The sequence below is a fragment of the Alosa pseudoharengus genome, unplaced genomic scaffold, assembly GCF_046254945.1.
Source record: "Alosa pseudoharengus isolate Yale_2024_CS ecotype anadromous, Long Island Sound unplaced genomic scaffold, YU_APseudo_1.1 YU_APseudo_1.1_scf_18, whole genome shotgun sequence".
NCBI lineage: Eukaryota > Metazoa > Chordata > Actinopteri > Clupeiformes > Clupeidae > Alosa > Alosa pseudoharengus.
In genome coordinates, this window is record NW_027468650.1 from 29,906,634 (window position 1) to 29,926,344 (window position 19,711).

Here is a 19,711-nt window from a genome sequence, read left to right on the forward strand (position 1 = left end):
TGTCATGAACATTACGTCTGCTCTTCTAAGAGACGACCTGAACCCTCTATAGATCAAAGCCGACGTACAGAGATAGTAACAGCATATTTGCCCAGTAAATACATGAGTGTTCACAGCCAGGTGTGAGTAGACATGCTGACCACCAGGGAGAGGGCGAATACGGAAGGCATGCCTTGGAAAGAAATTATTCCCTCTGCAAAGAGCCAACAATCCCAGGAACAGGAGAAAAGGAAAATATCATTCCTTGTTTCTCTGATCGGAGAGTTGCCCTGACGCCTTTTCTTTGGTATCATTATTTCTTTTGTTTGTGTTGAAACTGCTGATGCATCTAGATAATATGATATTCATTAAGGAAATAAAATGAGCTGGTATGCTTGGTTTGGCCCAACAGTGTCAAACAAAATAGAAATTTACCATTACAAATGTTCACTTCAGACATTCCCAACACCCCTTTTAACCTGCTTGCTGTAAGGTATGTAGCACTTGTTTAAACATTTGAGCAAAGGTTGTGTGTGGCTGGACGATGGCAACAGATCTCACCATAAAGCTGTGATGTGCAAACTCGCAGGGGGGGGGAGCGATTTTAACACTCGTGTCAACAGCCGCTATAGCACTGCTAGTCAAATCAGCAAATACCATAAAGTGGCCTTTGAAATGGGGACTGCCAGTGACTTGCTGGAAAAGACTTCACCCTCATATTCTCAGAAGTGCAATGGATGGGGCTAGGCCAGAGCTTTTTAAAAGCGGTTTGTCTTCTTCCAAGTGGGAGTCTTCCAGTGCACCCGCCAAATGTCACAATCTAAAAACCATATTCTCTGTCTTCACCATCCTCTCTCTCTCTCTCTCCCTCTCTCGCTCACTCTCCCTTTTTCCATTGAGCCAACATACACCCTAGCTGCTGGCCAGACGAACCATTCAAAAATGTTAAATCAATGTGAAATGCCTGACATCACTCATGACTGTCTGTGTCTGATGTTCTGCAGGAAGTTATGCAACTGTGCTTCCTTGACACCAAATGCCACTGTCGTCATGGAGATTATGGTAAGATACCTTATACAGTCCACAAGATTCAGAGACTTGAAGGGAAATTCAATTTGTTACTATGGCATTCAGTTGTTGAATTGCTTTATAAGAAAGAACTGGGCAATATTTCCCATTGAATAGACAGTGAGTGTTAAGTATTGTGTTATCCACTTCTTGAATCTATTCTCAAAGGTCCTCTTGTATTTGGCGTTTATGTGCAAAAAACAGTCACAGAATGAGAAATCATTGTCGAGGTAACTTGCGTGTCTGAGAAGCCAACTGTCACCTCAGGACCAATATCACACGGTTGCTGAGATCTTGTTAAATACTTAAATTTGTAAATCAGTAGTTTCCATGGAAACTGTAATCCTCCGCCCACTCTGCATCTCTTCCCGCACTCCTGAGGCACGGAGGTGCACGCGTGAAAAATCAATGCTGGAAGTTTCCATGCGCCCCACCCACTCGGGGACTGGGAGCGCGGCCACTCCGGTCTCAGCTGCCTGCGTGGGCCGTTATTTACCTAACTGCAGAGCCAGGGCCCACCGCTTTTTTACCCAGCTGGCTGCTGCTGCTGCTGCTCCCGTCTGAGGGCCCGGAGTTTTCCAGATCCTGCGCTACACCTCCACTCTCCTCTGTGCCACTCCGAGGCTGCACTTGGCCCTGGCCTGTGCCCAGAGGTAAACAGGATGGACGCTTAAAACGCCACCCGCCACAGGACACCAATACCGTCCGTCGGCACTCTGCACGTCTGCTGGACAGTGGAAAATCAGTGTTATTTATTAAAACGGTGGCTTCTGGCAGCAGATGGTTCAGTGTCTGCGTACAAAAAGAACCTACTTGAGAAGCTTTTTATTGGTCCCATATGAAAAGAATCCACGTGGCTGATTCCCACACATTGACAATGCATCTTTTGTGTCCTACATGGCATTGTCTTGTAGTGATAGTAGACCTAGTAACCTAATATGGTTAGGCCTATTTATTCATGGTCGAATAACATATAATTATAACCAGAGGTGGACAAAGTACACAGCTTGAGTAAAAGTACAGATACTGTACCCTTTGCTAAATTTTACTCAAGTACAAGTAAAAGTACAACAGTCAGATGTCTACTTAAGTAAAAGAACTGAAGTACTTGTTTTTAAAAGTACTTAAGTATCAAGAGTACAAGAGTAGCCTACATTTTCTAAATATTGCATTACTACTGCCACAGTGCTTACATTTATGTACAGAAACGTCCTACATTGTGTACATAGAGTTATGAAAAATGTTAATGTTAATACCTTGGTGAATGTAAAATGAATTGGAAGTAAAATCAAGTGATTTTCATCTTTTTACCATGTTGCCAGGGATGGGCAGTATTTCTAATACATGTATTTAAAATACGTATTTCAAATACAAAATACTATTTTGTAATTGAAACACTTGAAGCGAAAACTATCATTAACTTGTTCAGAAAATTTAAATAGTCTGGCGAGGTGGGGCCACAGGTTGGCACATTCCCAGGATGGACCTGCTGCGTCTTCATCCATTGTTTCGTCTCTTATCTAAATCTGACCATGGAGTTGACTTTGGCGGAAAGCTGAAGGTGATTGCTGATAGGCTGTCCCAATCAGTGGCGCCTGCACAATCCAATCAAGTTTGAGAGGGAAACAACAAATTGAGGGTTTCCGAGATTTTTCTTTTTTCCTTTTTTTTTAGAAGTAGTAACGGGTACTCACGGTTATGGATAGAAATGTAGTGTAGTAGAGAGTACAATATTTGCCTCTCAAATGTACTTGAGTAAAGTCATGAGTACTCCCCAAAAATGATACTCGAGTAAAGTACAGATCCCTCAAAATTGTACTCAAGTACTGTACTCAAGTAAATGTACTCCGTTACTGTCCGGCTCTGATTATAACTTCATATAGCCTACAAAAAATAAGGATTGATACATTGTAGATTCATACCCTATATCCTAGTCTAGTCTACTAGACCTATTTCTCAACCCCTTTGTTTTTGTTTTTGTCAGATGTTGTTGTAATACGTTTAATCTGTCAGTATGATTGAATTAGTTGCTTTGTGGCAAGGCTTGTTGTTTATCTGACCACCCTAATGCGTTCAAGGTTTGGACTGCGTATGGTGAAAGCAGGACGAAGTGGAAACTTTGCACAGCTAGACTTCAAAATATTTTGATATTCAACAGACCTATTCTAGCACTATATAATATATAATTACTTTTGGTCGATCCATACCAGACGCGATAAAAATGATTTGGATTCTGTAGAGAGTGCAATGGAAAATCAACATGCTTTTGCATTCCGCGTGATGAGGAGATCGTCGTCCAATCACTGAGAAACACCTGTTGAATTTTAAACAACTGAATAGCAAGCTGTCAAGTCCAATCAATATGCAACTTTGCACAGTTCCAACATGGAGTTTATTTTGTCAGCTGCCTGACCTGATGTTGGCCACTGTGTTTCTTTAACTGTATTTCTATCCACACAAAACACAATTACCATAATTGCACCAACACTACAGTGGAATGTCAGCCTTCTTGCAGAATGGGATCGAAATATTCAAAACAGCTTAATGCTGCCACCTAGAGGATATGTATAGGGAACATTCCAAATTTAGGACATCTATTTGCACCTAGCCCAACTATTGAAAATATATATGTCTCTGACATGCCAAAGTCAATGTTTCTTGCAGTGTTTTGGGGAGCTGTAGCACTGAAATACAGCACTGCAGTTAAAGGATTTTAATGACATATGTGGTTGGTGTAGACAGTGGCTGTTATTGCTATGAGAGTGTTTTCTTTCTAAGCTTGTTTGTCTTGGGTGCTATGGAGTTATGCTCACTCGCTTTTGAGATTGTGTTGGCCTTCCTTTTATTTAAAAAGTAAAATAAAGACTCCTGGACCTTGTGAGGTCTTGCTTGGTGATGTTGGCTGAAATGAGTGACAGTCAACACAATTATTCATGCCATCTTCGGCCACCTGAGAGCAAAGCTCTGCACTAAAAAAAAAGTGCTTTTTCATTTAATTTGTACAAATACTGCATTTACACAGAGCTATAATAACAATACCGTTCACTATATTATAAGGGTAGGTTTCTGTATTTAAAGATCTATTTTTATTACGAAGAGAGTTGACTGAGAGACAGACATAACTTCTGTGATGGCATATATAATCAGCTATATGTGATAGCAGGTGACAAAAATGGATCCAGATCAGAGTGTGTGACAGCACACCATCAATATGTGTGTTGTGTATAATTGAGTTTTAGGCCAGAGTAACCTTCGCTACAATGGATCTGATCCTGGGCCAAATGCACCAGGAGAGGGCCAAATGAACCCCAGGGTCTGCTACAATCTTGGCTGAGTTGAAATAAACCAAAACAAAGCCTCTATGTATTTTGCAAATAAACTTTAATGTGATGTATGATCCATTGTTTAGAGAGTAGTAATTTGCTGCATACACTATGTACATTCAGAGCATAAACAATAAGGATTTCCCACACTAAAGTCAGTACAATGAACAACAGACAACACCAGGTGATACATATTGAAATGAATTACACTACGAGACTGAAATATCTCTCATATATTTGAAATTACACAGTGGATACGATTTGGTAGTTCCTTATCAAAAACTACACAAAAACCTGTACTTAGGATACTACAGTGTCAAATGCTGACCTTTGTAAAGGCCTAAGGAAAAGGGAAAGGAAAACATTTCTTCACATTTTCCCCTAGTTTTATAATCTTGTCAGGAATTAAGGAATCAACTCCTATTTGTTGTATCTCTTGACATGCAAATGACCAAAACATTGTCTTGCACAGTAATATTGAAGCGTTTGCCATGAAGCATCCTAAAATATGACGCATGGTGAAATGCACACACATACACACAAATAATGACTTTCCTAGCAAACGCACGCAGCAGTGGCAGCACGTCTCTGAAACTCATCAAGACTCTCTCCAATTGCTTTCAGTGGGCATAAGGGTAGGGTACTTAAAAGTGATTCTTGTGCAACTAGTAACATGGCTATGGAGCTTGGTAGTAAACAAAAGGGGCAAGGAAGTTGTCTGAAGGACAGTTAGGTGGGGATCACACTGACCAGCGGCAGGTTTCCTATTGTTCTCTATGGTTCGGCAGCGGAACAGTGGCAGCGCTGGCGTAACGTTAGTGTTGAGCAAGCTGAGCGTTGAACTTGGTTCAACTTTCAAAGCGCAACACGAGCGTATTCAATTATCAGTTTAGGCAAACCGTTTGTGTTACCATAGGAACGAGATAGAACTTATTATGGTCTGAGCGTTGCGTTACGCTTGCCGCTGGCCAATGTGATCCCTGCCTTAGGATGAAGTATCAAGGCAATTTCAACTCAAAGTGGTCAGTCTCTTCTTAAAGTAAAGGAAGGCCAGGTAACTGGCCCCACCTAGGACGCCAATCACCAGCGCTGTGCCCACAAAGGAGGGCGCTCTCTTCTTAGCCACTCGGAACGCCGTTGGCAGGACGGCGGAGATCAGGATATTGTTGACGTGGCCCAGAACTCTCCGGAAGGCAGGCCGGTCCAGGACACGCTCGTAGTAGGTCTCCAGGTTGACCCGGCTGCCGTTGCCCCAGTAACGGCGGGAGAGGCCCAGGAACTTGAGGCGGTGCAGAGTGACCGCGAGAGACACGTCGGCCATGCTGAAGAAGTCCCCACACAGCCACATCTGGCTGCCTTCCTCTGGAGGACAGGAAGTGGGGGGTGGCAGTGACGGGCAACAAGCAAATCAAAGAGAAAAGTTTGGGAATACTGCATGTGGTAATACTGCAAAGACCCACCAATGTTTTCACTTAAGATTTTGCTCAGTATAAAATTAGCTAAAAAAAATTGCCAAAATTTAAATTAGCTTTAACACACACATGATGGAGTCTGTTCATTTACTCATTGCTACACCAGTGTCCCATCAATTAAATGATGTTCTTTAGATATTTAAAAAAAACGTTTTCATTCATAAAAAAACAATTGTTGAAACTGAACAATTTGGTATGTTTAGATGAAAACGGTCAAATAAAAAGGTTAAAAGAAACCATATTTGACCCAAAGTTTCATCGCTGTTCAGAGAATCTAAAAATACATCTCAGGTTACTATCCTCCAAAGCACTGAGAGAGGGATGAAGGAGAGAAGGAAAGAGGACAGGATGTATGAGAGGACTGAGCCGGTAGATGCAAGCATAGATATTAGAAAGCTAGATACTGCATTGTCCGTCGAGTTATATTAGGTGGCATACTAATGCAGCCACCATATTGCTGGGGGCAAACAACTTACTGTCTATGGGCAACAGTTACCGACAATCAGAGACACCTTTTTCTCCATTGGCCTACAGTGCTTGTTGCCCCCACCATGATGGCGGAGCTATTTACATATGTTCTGGAGCCCAATGCGGTATCTAGCTTTCTAATATCTATGGATGCAAGGAGATGCAAAGAGGGATAGGGCAGGGGAGTTTTGTACCGATGAAATGTGATATTGCAGTATTATGTTACTCCCTCACTCTCCACCTCAAGCTAGTGTGTGGTGAGCGTTCTGGCGCATAATGGCTGCCATGCATCAGCCAGGTGGGTGCTACACATTGGTGGTGGTTAGTGAGGTTCCCCCTTCACCGTGAAACGCTTTTAGTGTCTTGAAAAGCACTATTTAAAGGTGCTCTAAGTGATGCGTTTTTAGGCTAAAACATTTTTTGTCACTTACAGCAAACATCACCTCACCATCCGCTAGCTGCCTGTGTCCTGAATACACTGTAAAAAAACGCGATCTTTGGACAGCCTAGACTCCAAAAACTGCAACAAAAACAACCTGGGCAAACCTAGCCCAAAAATATAACAAACAGTTCCAGCAAATCACAGACAAGATGTGCGTTTAGGAGAGTTTCAATTGCACGGGAGGGAGGGGGAGGAAGTAGCGCGCTAGCTCTCTGTTTTGTTTGAATGTCAACAGAAGTGACGTTACCCAGCATCGCTTAGAGCACCTTTAAATCCAATGTTGTTGATGTTGTATGAATTCACTGCTAGAGGTTCGCCTCTCACCTGGCGTCTCCTCCACCCTCCTCTGCAGCTCTGTCTCCACCTGGTCCATTACATTCTCTAGCTCATCCAGCAGCTTCTTCAGGTACTTCATGTTGTCATGATCAAATAGCTTAGACTGCAATAGAAAAAAAGAATGTGTTCAAAGTCAGGGTGGGTGGCAAACTAACTGAAACGTAAATGCTAAGGTTGTTCACTGAACGCAAAATTCAGAAAATGTTCAGTATTGAGATTGATGACCATTGATTGATATAGTAATATATAGTTTGTTGTGACATTCAACATGTTGATTGATTGATTGATTGATTGATTCAAGGGACAATGTTAAACAGAAAAGAGACTGACTTCTTTAAGTCACACTCACAGATCATGAACACCTAGCTCTTACCTTTAAGCGCCTCTGTTTGGCGATGTAGGCGTCTTTGAGATCAGGATTCTCTGCTGCCAGTTTCTTCAGCTCTGACTCTGTGTTTCCTATCTGAGCTGTGGAGACATTGCACAGTGTGGAGATTGTCCACTCACTAATTGTCCACTGACTAATACCGAAAGATGTGTACTGGCCAAAAGCAAAGGGTCAATGTGTAGACAGGTGTGATAAACTAGAGCTTCAGCATCCACCTTTTCAGTTGCCTTATTTACTCTCTTATACTGGACATTTACTCATAGTGGAAAACTCGTTATAAATGCCTGACATAAGCTACTAATAGTATTACTAATCCCCTTGATGAGGAAATGTTCTGATCAGTGCCAAAAACATATGGATTAGCAGGGTAAATGGAGCCTGCTATCCTATCCTATTCAACCAAGTCTTGTTACACTGTCCCGCTCCACCCCGCTTCTCCAGGATAGAGTTACCTTGGTGTACAATAAGCGTGTCTATAGTTAACATGCACTGGACCACACAGTTAGCAGTATAGCTGTCCAGAGCAGAGCACAGCCCTAACACAACAGAAGCACACACACACCACATCACGGAAAGTTTACCGCGGATGCGGGTGGTGGCATAGGCAGGGATGTGGGAGTCCACTGTGATCTCGGGGTGGAGGATGCAGCCGTGGGTGTAGGCGTCCATCTGGAGGGAGTCCAGCAGCTCCCTGTAGTGCTGCACCCTGGGATAGTACATACTGCCCTCCTCTGGAATCAGCTTGGGAGTGCTCTCTGAGAAACAACAAAGGTGGTCAAGGTAAATCAGCCGTTTCCTAGGTTCTAACTGCATATTTACATACATTAGCCTACCATTCAAGGGTTTGGGGTCACTTTCCTTGTTTACAACACAAAAGCTAATGGAAGATTATTTAACGACAGAAAAGTTTTGAAAGACACAATAAATGTAATGGGTCGTAATTGAAAGTCATTATTTCTGAGTTTGTCACAGACTATTTTTCCTATTTATTTCCTATATGTTTTGCTCAAATTCAGTTTATGTGAGTTATCATAGAAGACTGGGGAAAAGTGACACAACTTTTTATTGATAGTCTATGTAAAACAATTAACTAATTTAAACAATGAGATGGGACAAATCAAGGTGCCAAAGCCACTGAAGCCACTGGTTTCATTTATAGCTGCAGTGCATAGCCTACTTACCAGCTCAGATCTTCAGTCTGCACTGGGCATGCTGAACTTAAAATGGCTTCGTGCATAAGGTGAAATAAACAACACAAAATGTAATAAATGAAGTCAATGTAATAAATGTAGACACAAGGTGCAAAACAATATGAAAAAAATATATAACATACAAAGAAAACATGAATGTAGAACTGCAGATAGGCTAATTCATTAAATAACATTTCATAACGATGTTATAATAAAGACAAGGCCATAATCCCGTGTTCAGGTTATGTGAGTGATTTTAAGTCTGACTGACAATATACCATCTCTGAAGTTTTGCTCTAGATAGTCCAGTATCTGGGTCGGGTCGCTGATAACGTTGTCATCGTGCACCAACACGGGGACCTCGCCGGCAGGGTTCAGCTTCATGAACCATGGCTCGTTGTGCTCGCTAAGCGGAAGGCTAACGTCATATTCTTCACATTCCAAATCTTTTTCTGCGATTGCCAGTCTCACCTGCAAGTGACATCCATTTAATAGACCAAACAGCCCCTACCAAATAGACCTAAGCTACTTTCCAGAAACACGTCAGTTCTGAATCTGTACCATTGTGCATTGTTTCATAATGCATGTTTTATTGACAATAGCTGTCTGGGGTCATTTAAGGTCATTTAGATCTATGTTCTCCTTGACAACTGAACACGCCTTGTTTAATAGTGCAAACGCTGAGTAGCATTCTACTCTCAAGACCCTTAAGGGCGAATTTAAACATGGTTATCTGCCACCACAGCAATGCCATTGCTATGGAAAAAAATACTTTTCTGACAATGGCATAGTTTATTCGTGCAAATAAACTGCTCACAATAACATTTCAAATATTCTAGATTATGCAACTGGCCGAAAACCAAGGAGCTCTGTCCACTAGCGTGGTGCTGAAATGTCATCTTCAAACCAACCTTTTGCGAATTGAACGATTGTGTCCAATGATAAAGGGTGAGCTTCGAGTCCTTGGTTTTTGTGCTTTCAACCACGGGTTGCACGTCTTCTGTCGTTTCTTTTACATGTCTCTTCTTCAGAGTTATTTCTTTTTCATCCTGCGCATCAGTGTTATTTTCGTCCGCCATCTTAGCTGTGTGTGTGTGTGTGTGTGTCAACATCACGACTTTTCACTGATGAAGTGAGAGTAGGCCCCCAAGCGTCCGGGAGCAGAACAGATGTTCTTTTTTGCCCAATGTATAATTGAATGTACTTGCAATTATCAGCAGACAGCAACCCTGAGATACCAAGGTTTAGCCTAACTGTATTCTGGATACCCTACACGCAGCACATATCATTGTTTCCCATCCACTTGGCCTTTAATAGAGTAATAAATTAGACTTTTTTTTACTGTTTTTGTCGAAGTTTTTAGATGCAATATCATCTTTCAAGCCAATAGGCTACTGCAAACTATTCTGTAACAAAACGACTAGCCTTTTTCCTCTCTGTGTCTAAGCCACATGGTGTCGCTGTTTTAGAAGAGAGGTGGTACCTTATACATGAAAAACTATTCTAAACAGGTAATAAATGATTAACAACTCAATTAAAATGTGCTATCTCGTAGAAAATTGCCAGCTACTGTTTTTATTATTATTATTATTATTATTAGGTCCACAAGGGCTGGGCATTTAATCGTGCAAAATTTTATAGGCTAGCTTATGCCGTTTTTAGATCAAAATGACTGACTCATGTTTCTGACATCAATATTATAAAATGTGTAGCCTATAACGTCTCTATTGTCGAAATGGAAAACTATTTTTGACCATCCCGAAATGCACCTTCACTTTCCGTTCACACCTGTAGTGTATGAGGGCGCCTTTTTCAAATTTCACCCCAGAGAAGGTAGAGTAACAGAAGTGACCGGAGCATTGAAATCAGAGGTAAGAGGTAAGACTGAACGTGCAACGGGAGAAGACAATATTTCAAGGGGTCTCGACGTCCACGCTTTAATCAGCCAAGCGTGGGAGGTGCCACAGAAATGACGTAGCAATTTGCTGTGTCTTTCCTGCTTGACGACTCTCGCCTCTTCTCTCTCCCTCCCTGTACAGTGAGCGAGAGGGGGGAGTCAGAAAAACAGCCACAGCAGCCCTCAGCGTGCGGCTCTGGTAATTGTGCACTAGCCTATCTAGGCTTCCCATTCATACACTCTCAGCCACTCACGCATTGCTTTCCATCACACACAGTCTACATGGCATTTTAAGCATCTTTCCTTAATTTGTTTGCCTGTATGTAACTCTTGCAGAGTCATCGGTTGGCTCATCCAGCTTGATATCATCCTTGGTGCTGGAGTCCGTGGGAGAATTATATTCAAATCGGCACTACGCTGCGATCGCCTTATTTGTTTCCTATTCTGAATGACGGGCGGCGGACGGTTCGACTTCGACGATGGAGGCACTTATTGCGGGGGCTGGGAGGATGGGAAAGCCCACGGACACGGTATCTGCACTGGACCCAAGGGCCAAGGCGAATACGCCGGGTCCTGGTCACACGGGTTCGAGATAGTAGGGGTTTACACCTGGCCGAGTGGGAATACATACCAGGGTTACTGGTCGCAAGGGAAGCGACACGGGCTTGGGGTTGAAACCAAAGGAAAGTGGATCTATCGCGGAGAGTGGAGTCATGGGTTTAAGGGTCGGTACGGAGTTCGCCAAAGCCACAGTACACCTGCTAGATACGATGGAACTTGGAGTAATGGGCTGCAAGACGGCTATGGAATCGAGACCTATGGGGATGGTGGTAAGTATTGCCAGTGGATATGCCGAATGTTTGATTACATGACTTACTGAAATTATGGTTAAACATTGAGCCATTATATATCTGTGTGGTTATATCATAATTGGAATGTGGCCATTGTAAAATATCTGTTTGTTTAGAACTGAACTGTCTGCCAGTTTAAGATAAGACAGAATGAGTCTTGGAGAAAATCGATACGCTGTGGTGTATTGCTACTGATTTCCCTTTCAAGTAGCCTCGATAGTTACAGGCCTACTATGGTATTAGATAATATACTAGTTTTTGCGTAGGCCCGGATTTAAATAATAGCCTACAAAATAAACCTGCGTGATAAATCTGTGGACGCTACTCGTATGATGACAGATTGACTCAGATCATGTGGTTTACAACCCATGGTCCAGCTGTCAGTGAGAATGCAGTTGAATTAGCTATCGATACTCAGCCGTTTTAGATTTCAAAGCAATGTGCATAGCCTACAGATGATATACACTCATTCCAAAAATAGTAAAGCTTTTTCTTGTGACTCGGACACTTGTGTTTGTGAGACGGATTGCAAGCGGTCGTTGCTTGCGCTCTCCGAACATTTTTTAAAAAAATAATCAAGGATTTGTGTCGACACTCTAGGCTTGACCTGAAAATACAAACGGATTTGGTGGGCAGCGTTGATGATCTTTGAGCTCTCGAGCTTTGGCTCTAAGTCATCTATCATGAATCGGTAATGAAGTTCTCTTAATTACTTCAGCCTAGTTGGGCGTAACACTTCCGAAGACTTACTCTTACAAAGTCATTCGATCTGACAAGATCTCCATCTGGACCGCCCAATTGAGAACTGTGATATAATTAAAGATAATCTAAATACCAGCAATGATGTGGACAGTGCTAGAACAGTTTTAAATCCCTGCTTCATTTCATGATCAAAAAATAAATATGTAGGCTATTGACATAGCTTACTGTATGTTCTGTCTTCTCAATGTGGATGAGTTAAATAAAAAAAAAAAAGTCAAATGTTTTTAGAAAACAGAAAAGTCAATGTTGTTAACATCATCTTTATAAAGAATGTCACGGGTATGGATTCACTCCTCTTTGGACATTAACAGTATATTTGCAGCCCCAGGTGAACATTCTGAATATAGGAATTCACAGCGATTATGTAAAAGAAAAACAGCATCTCTGCTGGATGTAAGACTTTGACCTCTTAGGTAACAAAGGGTTCCTAGAAAATCAGCCCAGCCTGGATCGAATCAGCCTCACCAATCTGTGTGCCACAGTCTGGCAGCAGGCCTGGCTTAGGCAGCCCTGGTTTAGGTGGTCACCTGCTCTCTATCCTCCTCTCTGGCAGCAGGGAGCATAGGATGCTGCTAAGGGTCTCTGCATCAAGCACCTCCATTCAAATTTACTTTCATCTGAAATGTGGTTGGCACAAGAATTACAGTATGGCTATCTAACACAAGCAGTCTTTTTTTATTCTGCGGATGATAATGCTGATAATATGATATAATGCTTTCTAATTTGATATGTAATATGGGCAGTTCTCTCTATACACGAGAATAGATAATGCCTATGACTAAAACTGAACCTGGTATGAGCTTAAAGACTGAATTACTGCTATTTGACGTTCAATAAAGATAATAAAGGCAGCTCCCTATGCGTAAGTGACCCCTAAAGCCTACTACATGATTTCTTTAATTAGTCGTTGAGGATCAATTTGAAAGAATTTTCACTGGCAGTGCCTGATTCAGCACAATGGTTGCCATGGTATCTACTGACAGGCATCACCTGACCTATTGACCCCTGCCCTCTGGGCATATTGTTCAGCCCATGGTTCAGCCTTCTTTGTACATTCAAGTCCCTCTGATTACATTCAAGTCCCTGTTGCTAAAATTTCCCTCGGGATGAATAAAGTATCTATCTATCTATATATCTATCTATCTACAGTATCTATCTATCTCTGGTGCTCTGGGTATTCAGTCGCTGTAGGCAATCAGGCAGCATGCTGTTTTACAGAGTAACAAACTCAGGTAAGGTTGAGGTAATGAGGTAAGGTTAATGTGATTGTGAGATTTTTTAATTTTTTGCCCTATGAAGGTACGTACCAGGGCCAGTGGATGGGGGGGATGCGTCACGGTTACGGAGTGCGGCAGAGTGTGCCTTATGGGATGGCAACGGTCATCCACTCGCCGCTGCGCACCTCACTGGCCTCGCTGCGGAGCGTGCAGAGCAACGGCACGCTCCACCAGGATGCGTCCAGCGCTGACACGCCCGTGGGTACGCGCGGTGGCTTCGTGCTCAACTTCCACAGTGACAGCGAGGTGGTGACGGGCAAGAAGAAGGGCCTGTTCCGTCGCGGCTCGCTCTTCGGCAGCCTGCGGCAGCTGCGCAAGTCCGACTCGCGGACGTCCATCTCCAGCAAGCGCAGCTCGGCGCGCAGCGACGCCACCACCATGAGCCGCATCAGCTCCAGCGACGCTAACTCCACCATCAGCTACGGCGAGGGCGACGGGGACTACACCGCACCCGAGGACCACGTGGACGCCACCACCACCGAAACCTACAACGGCGAGTGGAAGAACGACAAGCGCTGCGGCTTCGGCGTGTCCGAGCGCTCCAACGGCATGAAGTACGAGGGCGAGTGGCTCAACAACCGGCGCCACGGCTACGGATGCACCATCTTCCCTGACGGCACCAAGGAGGAAGGGAAATACAAAAATAATGTGCTCGTGCGCGGCATACGCAAGCAGCTCATTCCGCTTAAGAACCCTAAAACCAAAGAGAAAGTGGACCGGGCCGTGGAGGGAGCGCGGAGGGCCGGAGCCATCGCAAGAACAAAAGTGGAAATAGCAGCATCAAGGTAAAAAGCCTGGCTTCAAATTCATTGTCTTGTTGCTGATTGTTTGTTGTTGTTGTCTTGTGAGTCCTTCCCATTTGCACTCCCTACATGAGTGTCACATGAAGAATCAGGATGCTTCTGTAGCTCAACTGCTAGTTTTGGTTAGCATTGGTTAGCGTTGCCGCTGTCAACACGGTCATGCCACTTTTAATTCCTGACCACTTCAAGGTGTCTCTGTAAATTGCTTTGGACAAAAGTGTCTACTAAATTCCTGATGTTTACTGTTAACTGACGGAGCAAGGTGCTAAAACCATGGAACAAGGTGCTAACTGCAAGGTCAAAGGTCAGATGGAGCAGTACCACTGTTGCACATCTGCTCTGTGAGTGCTGTATGCTTCGGATTAAAACGTCTGTTATATGACTAAATGCAAAATAAGTACTTGAATGAATGGACAGTCTCTTTGCCAGACAGCTTGTCCACACACTGTCTGTTAACATTATTTCACAGTGGTTTCAGCTGGTTTCACACAGCACTGGTTAAACTTTACCAGCTATGTTACAGTCACAGGCTGCCTACCCTGGGAAATACCCAGGGATGGTTAAGCTCACCTAAAAACATAATCCGTGCAGGATTGATTCGTTAATTTTTTGACCTCAGATCAGTTTTAATTAGTCATTTTGCATTCAGAGCTGCAGATTGATTGTACCAGCAAATCTTTTTGGAAAAATCTCACTGAATTTTGGGGCATCTCATGCAAAAACACTGCAGTGTGTGTCAGTCAACAGACTATCTCCTTTTGACTGTGGGCAAGTTGGGCAAGTTATTGCAGAAAGAGAGCTGTACCCCATGCCTACATTCTCTGGCCTGAAAGAGGAACTTTGATGTGTACCAAGCAAGCCATGTAGCAATGCAAGGAATTGAACATCACACCCTGTGGGTAATATTTGATAACCCATTCCTCAGCTGAATTACTGTTGGTCTAGCAACACCGAGCTCAAATAGCAGGATTCATTCACAGAGACTGACCATGCACTCCTCTCCACTGCTACGAGTTCGACATCATGTTCCTCCTCTATGCCTGAAAAGTGAGGAGGTCAGCGAGGAGGCGGCGGCTTTGACCAGCGTCCAGTGTCCAGTCGGCAGACTCATTAGGAGCAGAGTGATTATTTATTGATGAGACCGAGGAGGAAATGAGAGGACAGAGACGGGCTGAGATTAGGAACGCAGTGATCCGTGGCCGGCCTGGAATCTCGCAGCAGCTTGATATCCGACCCTGCGGCTGACCCCAAGCTCAATGAGACAGAGAAAGGGAAGCCAACAACACCAGACTAGCCTGGAGGACGGTTGTTACTGTGCATTATTAAATCAGGCTGTGTGGGAGAGCATATGTAGACAAGAGGATAGACATGTAGAATATTCTCAGTCTCTAGTCTATTTTGTGTTAACAAAGACAAATAAATACTTCTGCAAAAAGCACCTTTGTCCTAAGCATACTATAATGCACCATACTATACTACACTATGCAGTAGAATATTATACTGTACTATACTACATTATGCTACACTATACAGTATACTACACTACACTATGCAATGCTATATTATACTATACTACACCATACTATACTACACTATACTGTACTACACTATAATATACTATACTACACCATACCATACTACACTATAATATACTATACTATACTATACTATACTATACTATACTACACTACATTATATTGTACAAGACTATATAGTCTGCTGTGGGACGGATACGCCCAGATGATGCTTGGGTGCTTTGTCTAATGGTATATTGTGTGTTGGATTGTGTTATAGGATAGGCCCTTTAGAAGGCTTCACTTCTATTAATTGTCCATGTCTGAGATGCTCTAAGAGCGATACAGAAGTCACGTATCTCGTGTGCACCGTAACGATACCGGTCTCCCCTGCCAAGTGCAGCTCCAAGGGGGCATTCTCTTTTTAATGGTCCTGGCTTTGACATTTTAATGTTGTCACACACACACACACACACAGATGGAGAATGGAAACAGTGTCTGCTGGCAGCAGCAAGGTTATTTAAACCTGCTTTGCTGTCAGCTAGATGTTGAACATACAGATCGTTTGCCTTGTTAAGTTGGTGGTATACTGAATAAACAAGCAGCTGTTATCAGGCATGTGCACAGTCAAACACAGGCAATCTTTCTATCTCTGTGTCTGTCTCTCTCTCTCTCTCTCTCACACACACACACACACTGTATGCAAAGATCTCTTTCTCTCTCTCTCTCTCTCTCTTGTTCTCTCTCTCACTCTGTTATTAAAACTCTCTGTCTCTCTCTTCATTCTCTGGCTTCCTTTCACTCTATCTCTCTCACACACACACACACACACACACACACACACACATACACAAACATGGTCAGTGGAAGTGAAGTTACTTGCCATTAGAGAGACAATGAAAAGGATTATCCAAGTCTGACTAGGCATTTCACCGAGGGGAACGGTCACATTAGAATATTTTAATACAGTAATAGCTGTCCCCATTTACTCTACTCTTCAAATAAAGCTGGCTAATACAGACATGCAGGATCACATGCCACACCATTAGGAGAGGACTCTCAACTATGACAGAATAATGCTCCTGCAGCAAGAAATATATGTGGATGACAGAATGGTCTCCCTTGCATGCCTGGATGCATTAAAAACTGGTCAGTTATATGCATAGTCGGTGGGTGGAAAGCATGCATGCACTTTCTTTTTCTCTTTCTTTTTGATACCAAGGCAGCGAAGGACTATGAGAGAGACGGTAGTCTGCGAGACACCTGTGGGTAGATCAGCAGGGAGTGAGTATTGATTTAAAAGCAGAGCAAAGTGCTGAATGAGACCTCTCAGCACTCCATCATTGACTAGGTGGAGGGGAGGGAGGGAGGGAGGGAGAGAGATTGAGAGCGATGAAATGGGAGAGGATGCGAGAACAAGAGGGAGAAAGAGCGAGTGTGAGAGAGAAGGGAGGAGAGGAAGGAAAAAGGAGAGATGGAGAAAAGATAGAGGGTTGGTGCCCTTCACACACATATACACACACACACACACACACACACACACACACACACACACACACACACACAGCTGATCCTCTCCCACCTCCCCATGGCTTGTGTGGCCCCTCGATGCTGAGTTAACATGATGTGTGTACGAGCGTGCTGGCTCCCTGGGGGCCCAGAGCCTGCCTTTCTGCACCAGGATCAAAGCACCTAATGGGCCCTGCTAGAGACCTCTGACACTCTGAAGCCAGAGACAGCATGCTACCAGGAATTAGCTTTTATTCTCTGGACAGACATGAACAGCTAGCATTCAAGTATTATTATTGTATTTATTGTGTGTGTCTGTGCTGTGAGTGTGTTTGTGTGTGTTTATCTGTGTGGGTGGGGGGTGGGGGTGGTTATGAGGTAGGGCAAGAAGAATAAAGCACCTATGAAACACAGTGACATATGCTTGTGTGAGTGAGGGAGTGTGTGTGTGAGTGAGTGTGTGTGTGTGTGTGTGTGTGACAGCACAGATAAGGATGCAATACAGTCTGGCTGTCCTCCTGCAGAGGTGTGGCTCTTCTCATTGTGGACACTATCCAACACCGCAGCCCACAGAGAAAGTGAGTGTGTGAGAATGCCACCAGCATGTCACAACACGCACACACACACACACACACGCACACACACACAAACACACACAGGCCCAAGCCCCAGTGCTGGCTAGCTTACCCGTTAAACACCAGGCCCTGGGATATTTACTACAGTATGTGTTACAGGCATCCTTTTACAGCTGACTAAGAGCTCGTTTGCAGGCTAATGCTTACCGAGCGCTCAGTAGCCAAGCATTAAACTTTAATGCAGTCATTCAGATAGCCAGGCAACAACACCCTCAACCCCCCCAACCCCCCGACCTCCCCTCAGCACCCCTTGCCCCTCAGCACCCCTTGCCCAGCGCAGTCATAAATATAGCTCCCCTGCCGGCTAGCCTTGGCCTCTGGGCTCAGAATGTGCTACAGAAGGCCTTTCGGTGAGCGTTTCACTAGCGCGCTCGGGAGCCAGCCGTGCTCTGAAAGGGAAAGGTGATGTATTTAGTGCCGCGGTAACCTTATCAGAGGTTCACGTCAGGACAGGAGGGCTGAGGGAGGGAGAGCTGTGAGTGTGTGTGTGTGTGTGTGTGTGTGTGAGTAAGTGTGTGAGTGAGTGAATGATGGCTCCCAGCATGTTCAGTGTTACAGTCCTTTCTTCCTACCCTGCTAGACCAGACCTCTCTGACTGGGAAAGACAGGTTTTGTTTTTGCTTGTTTGTGGTTCGGTAGGACATGTTTTGTGTTTGGCTTTCACAGTGTTTACTTTTTACCTTTCACTGAGAGGTCTGTTTACTTATTTCCGTCATGGTTTGGAATGAGGTCAGTTGTTTGGTCAGGGGTGTTACTGATTAGAGATAACTTCACATCTTGTCTGAATGCAAACATGAGAGAGAGAGAGAGAGAGAGAGAGAGAGAGAGAGAGAGAGAGAGCAGGTGAGGAGGACCCACAGCAGGTGAACAGGTTACCATGACACTGACCACAACAGAAAATGGTTAACATTATTTTAGATGAAGTAGCTGAACTGAAAAACTCCTTAATGCTACAGTCTTGTCTTTCATTACACTAGTAATGACCTATGCTAAAAAACTTTGGGTTGCTTTTGATGACTGACCCAAGGACTGTTTAATATAAGGTGCAATGTAGGGCTGTATATTCGGTAGTTCTCTTGGTATACTGTGTGTGTGTCTGTGTGTGTGTGTGTGAATGAGTGTGTGTGTGTGTGTGTGTGTGTGTGAATGAGTGTGAATGACTCATAGAGTGAAACTTTGTATACCCCCCCCCCCCCCAACACACACACACACACACACACACACACACACACACACACACACACACACACACATATCTACCACCATCCGCACGGAGTGTGTGTCTGCGTGTGGGTCCTTTACATTCAGTGGTGGTGTGTCAGCAGTGTGTGCAGCACTGACTAAATAAGGCAAGGAGGGTCTCATCTTATCAGCAGCAGACAGGAATATACAACTCCCAACAGGCAGGCAGACACTGTAGTAGGCCATCACCACATGCCAATATGGGACGTAGTGAGGGAGGGAGGGGGAGAGGGAGAGAGAGAGAGAGAGAGAGAGAGAGAGAGAGGAGGAGGGTAAGGGAGAGAGGGAGGGAGTTTGTGTGTGAGTTAGTGTGTTTGTGTTTGTTTTTTTGTGTGTGTGTGTGTATGTGTGAAGGTGTGTCTAGCAGGCTTGTGCAAAATTCCAGAATTGAATTGAAACTGGCTCTTAAATTCCAATTCAATTCTTGAATTTCACTTGCATTTTAATTGAGGTAGCAAACTGGAAGCAGAATTGCAATTCGAATTTTGCACAACCCTGGTGTCTAGGTAATAATAAATAATAATAAATAAAAAATAATAGGGAGAGAGTGGTGTG

General features: G+C 43.8%; 2 protein-coding genes across 3 annotated transcripts in view; one reads left to right on the forward strand and one right to left on the reverse strand.

Annotated features, from left to right (window-relative positions):
* Positions 1-5,322: 5,322 nt before the first annotated feature.
* On the reverse strand, positions 5,323-9,745 carry gdap1 (ganglioside induced differentiation associated protein 1). Of its 2 annotated transcripts, XM_076291357.1 has the most exons (6): positions 9,578-9,745; positions 8,945-9,137; positions 8,058-8,231; positions 7,462-7,556; positions 7,077-7,191; positions 5,323-5,732 (listed from the first exon to the last, which is right to left on the reverse strand). In XM_076291357.1, exons 1-6 carry the CDS (start codon positions 9,743-9,745, stop codon positions 5,380-5,382), a joined length of 1,098 nt encoding a protein of 365 aa, XP_076147472.1. In that variant the 3' UTR covers positions 5,323-5,379. The 2 variants fall into 2 exon arrangements, with proteins under 2 accessions (XP_076147472.1, XP_076147473.1); XM_076291358.1 differs by lacking the exons at positions 8,058-8,231; positions 9,578-9,745 and having other exon boundaries at positions 8,945-9,066.
* A 957-nt stretch (positions 9,746-10,702) lies between these two features.
* jph1a (junctophilin 1a) overlaps positions 10,703-19,711 on the forward strand; it is a 40,469-nt gene continuing 31,460 nt past the window's right edge. The window contains exons 1-3 of the mRNA XM_076290845.1: positions 10,703-10,762; positions 10,900-11,393; positions 13,476-14,238. Of these exons, the coding sequence (XP_076146960.1) occupies positions 11,012-11,393; positions 13,476-14,238 (1,145 nt within the window). The 5' untranslated portion in view covers positions 10,703-10,762; positions 10,900-11,011. The remainder of the gene's footprint in view (positions 10,763-10,899; positions 11,394-13,475; positions 14,239-19,711) is intronic.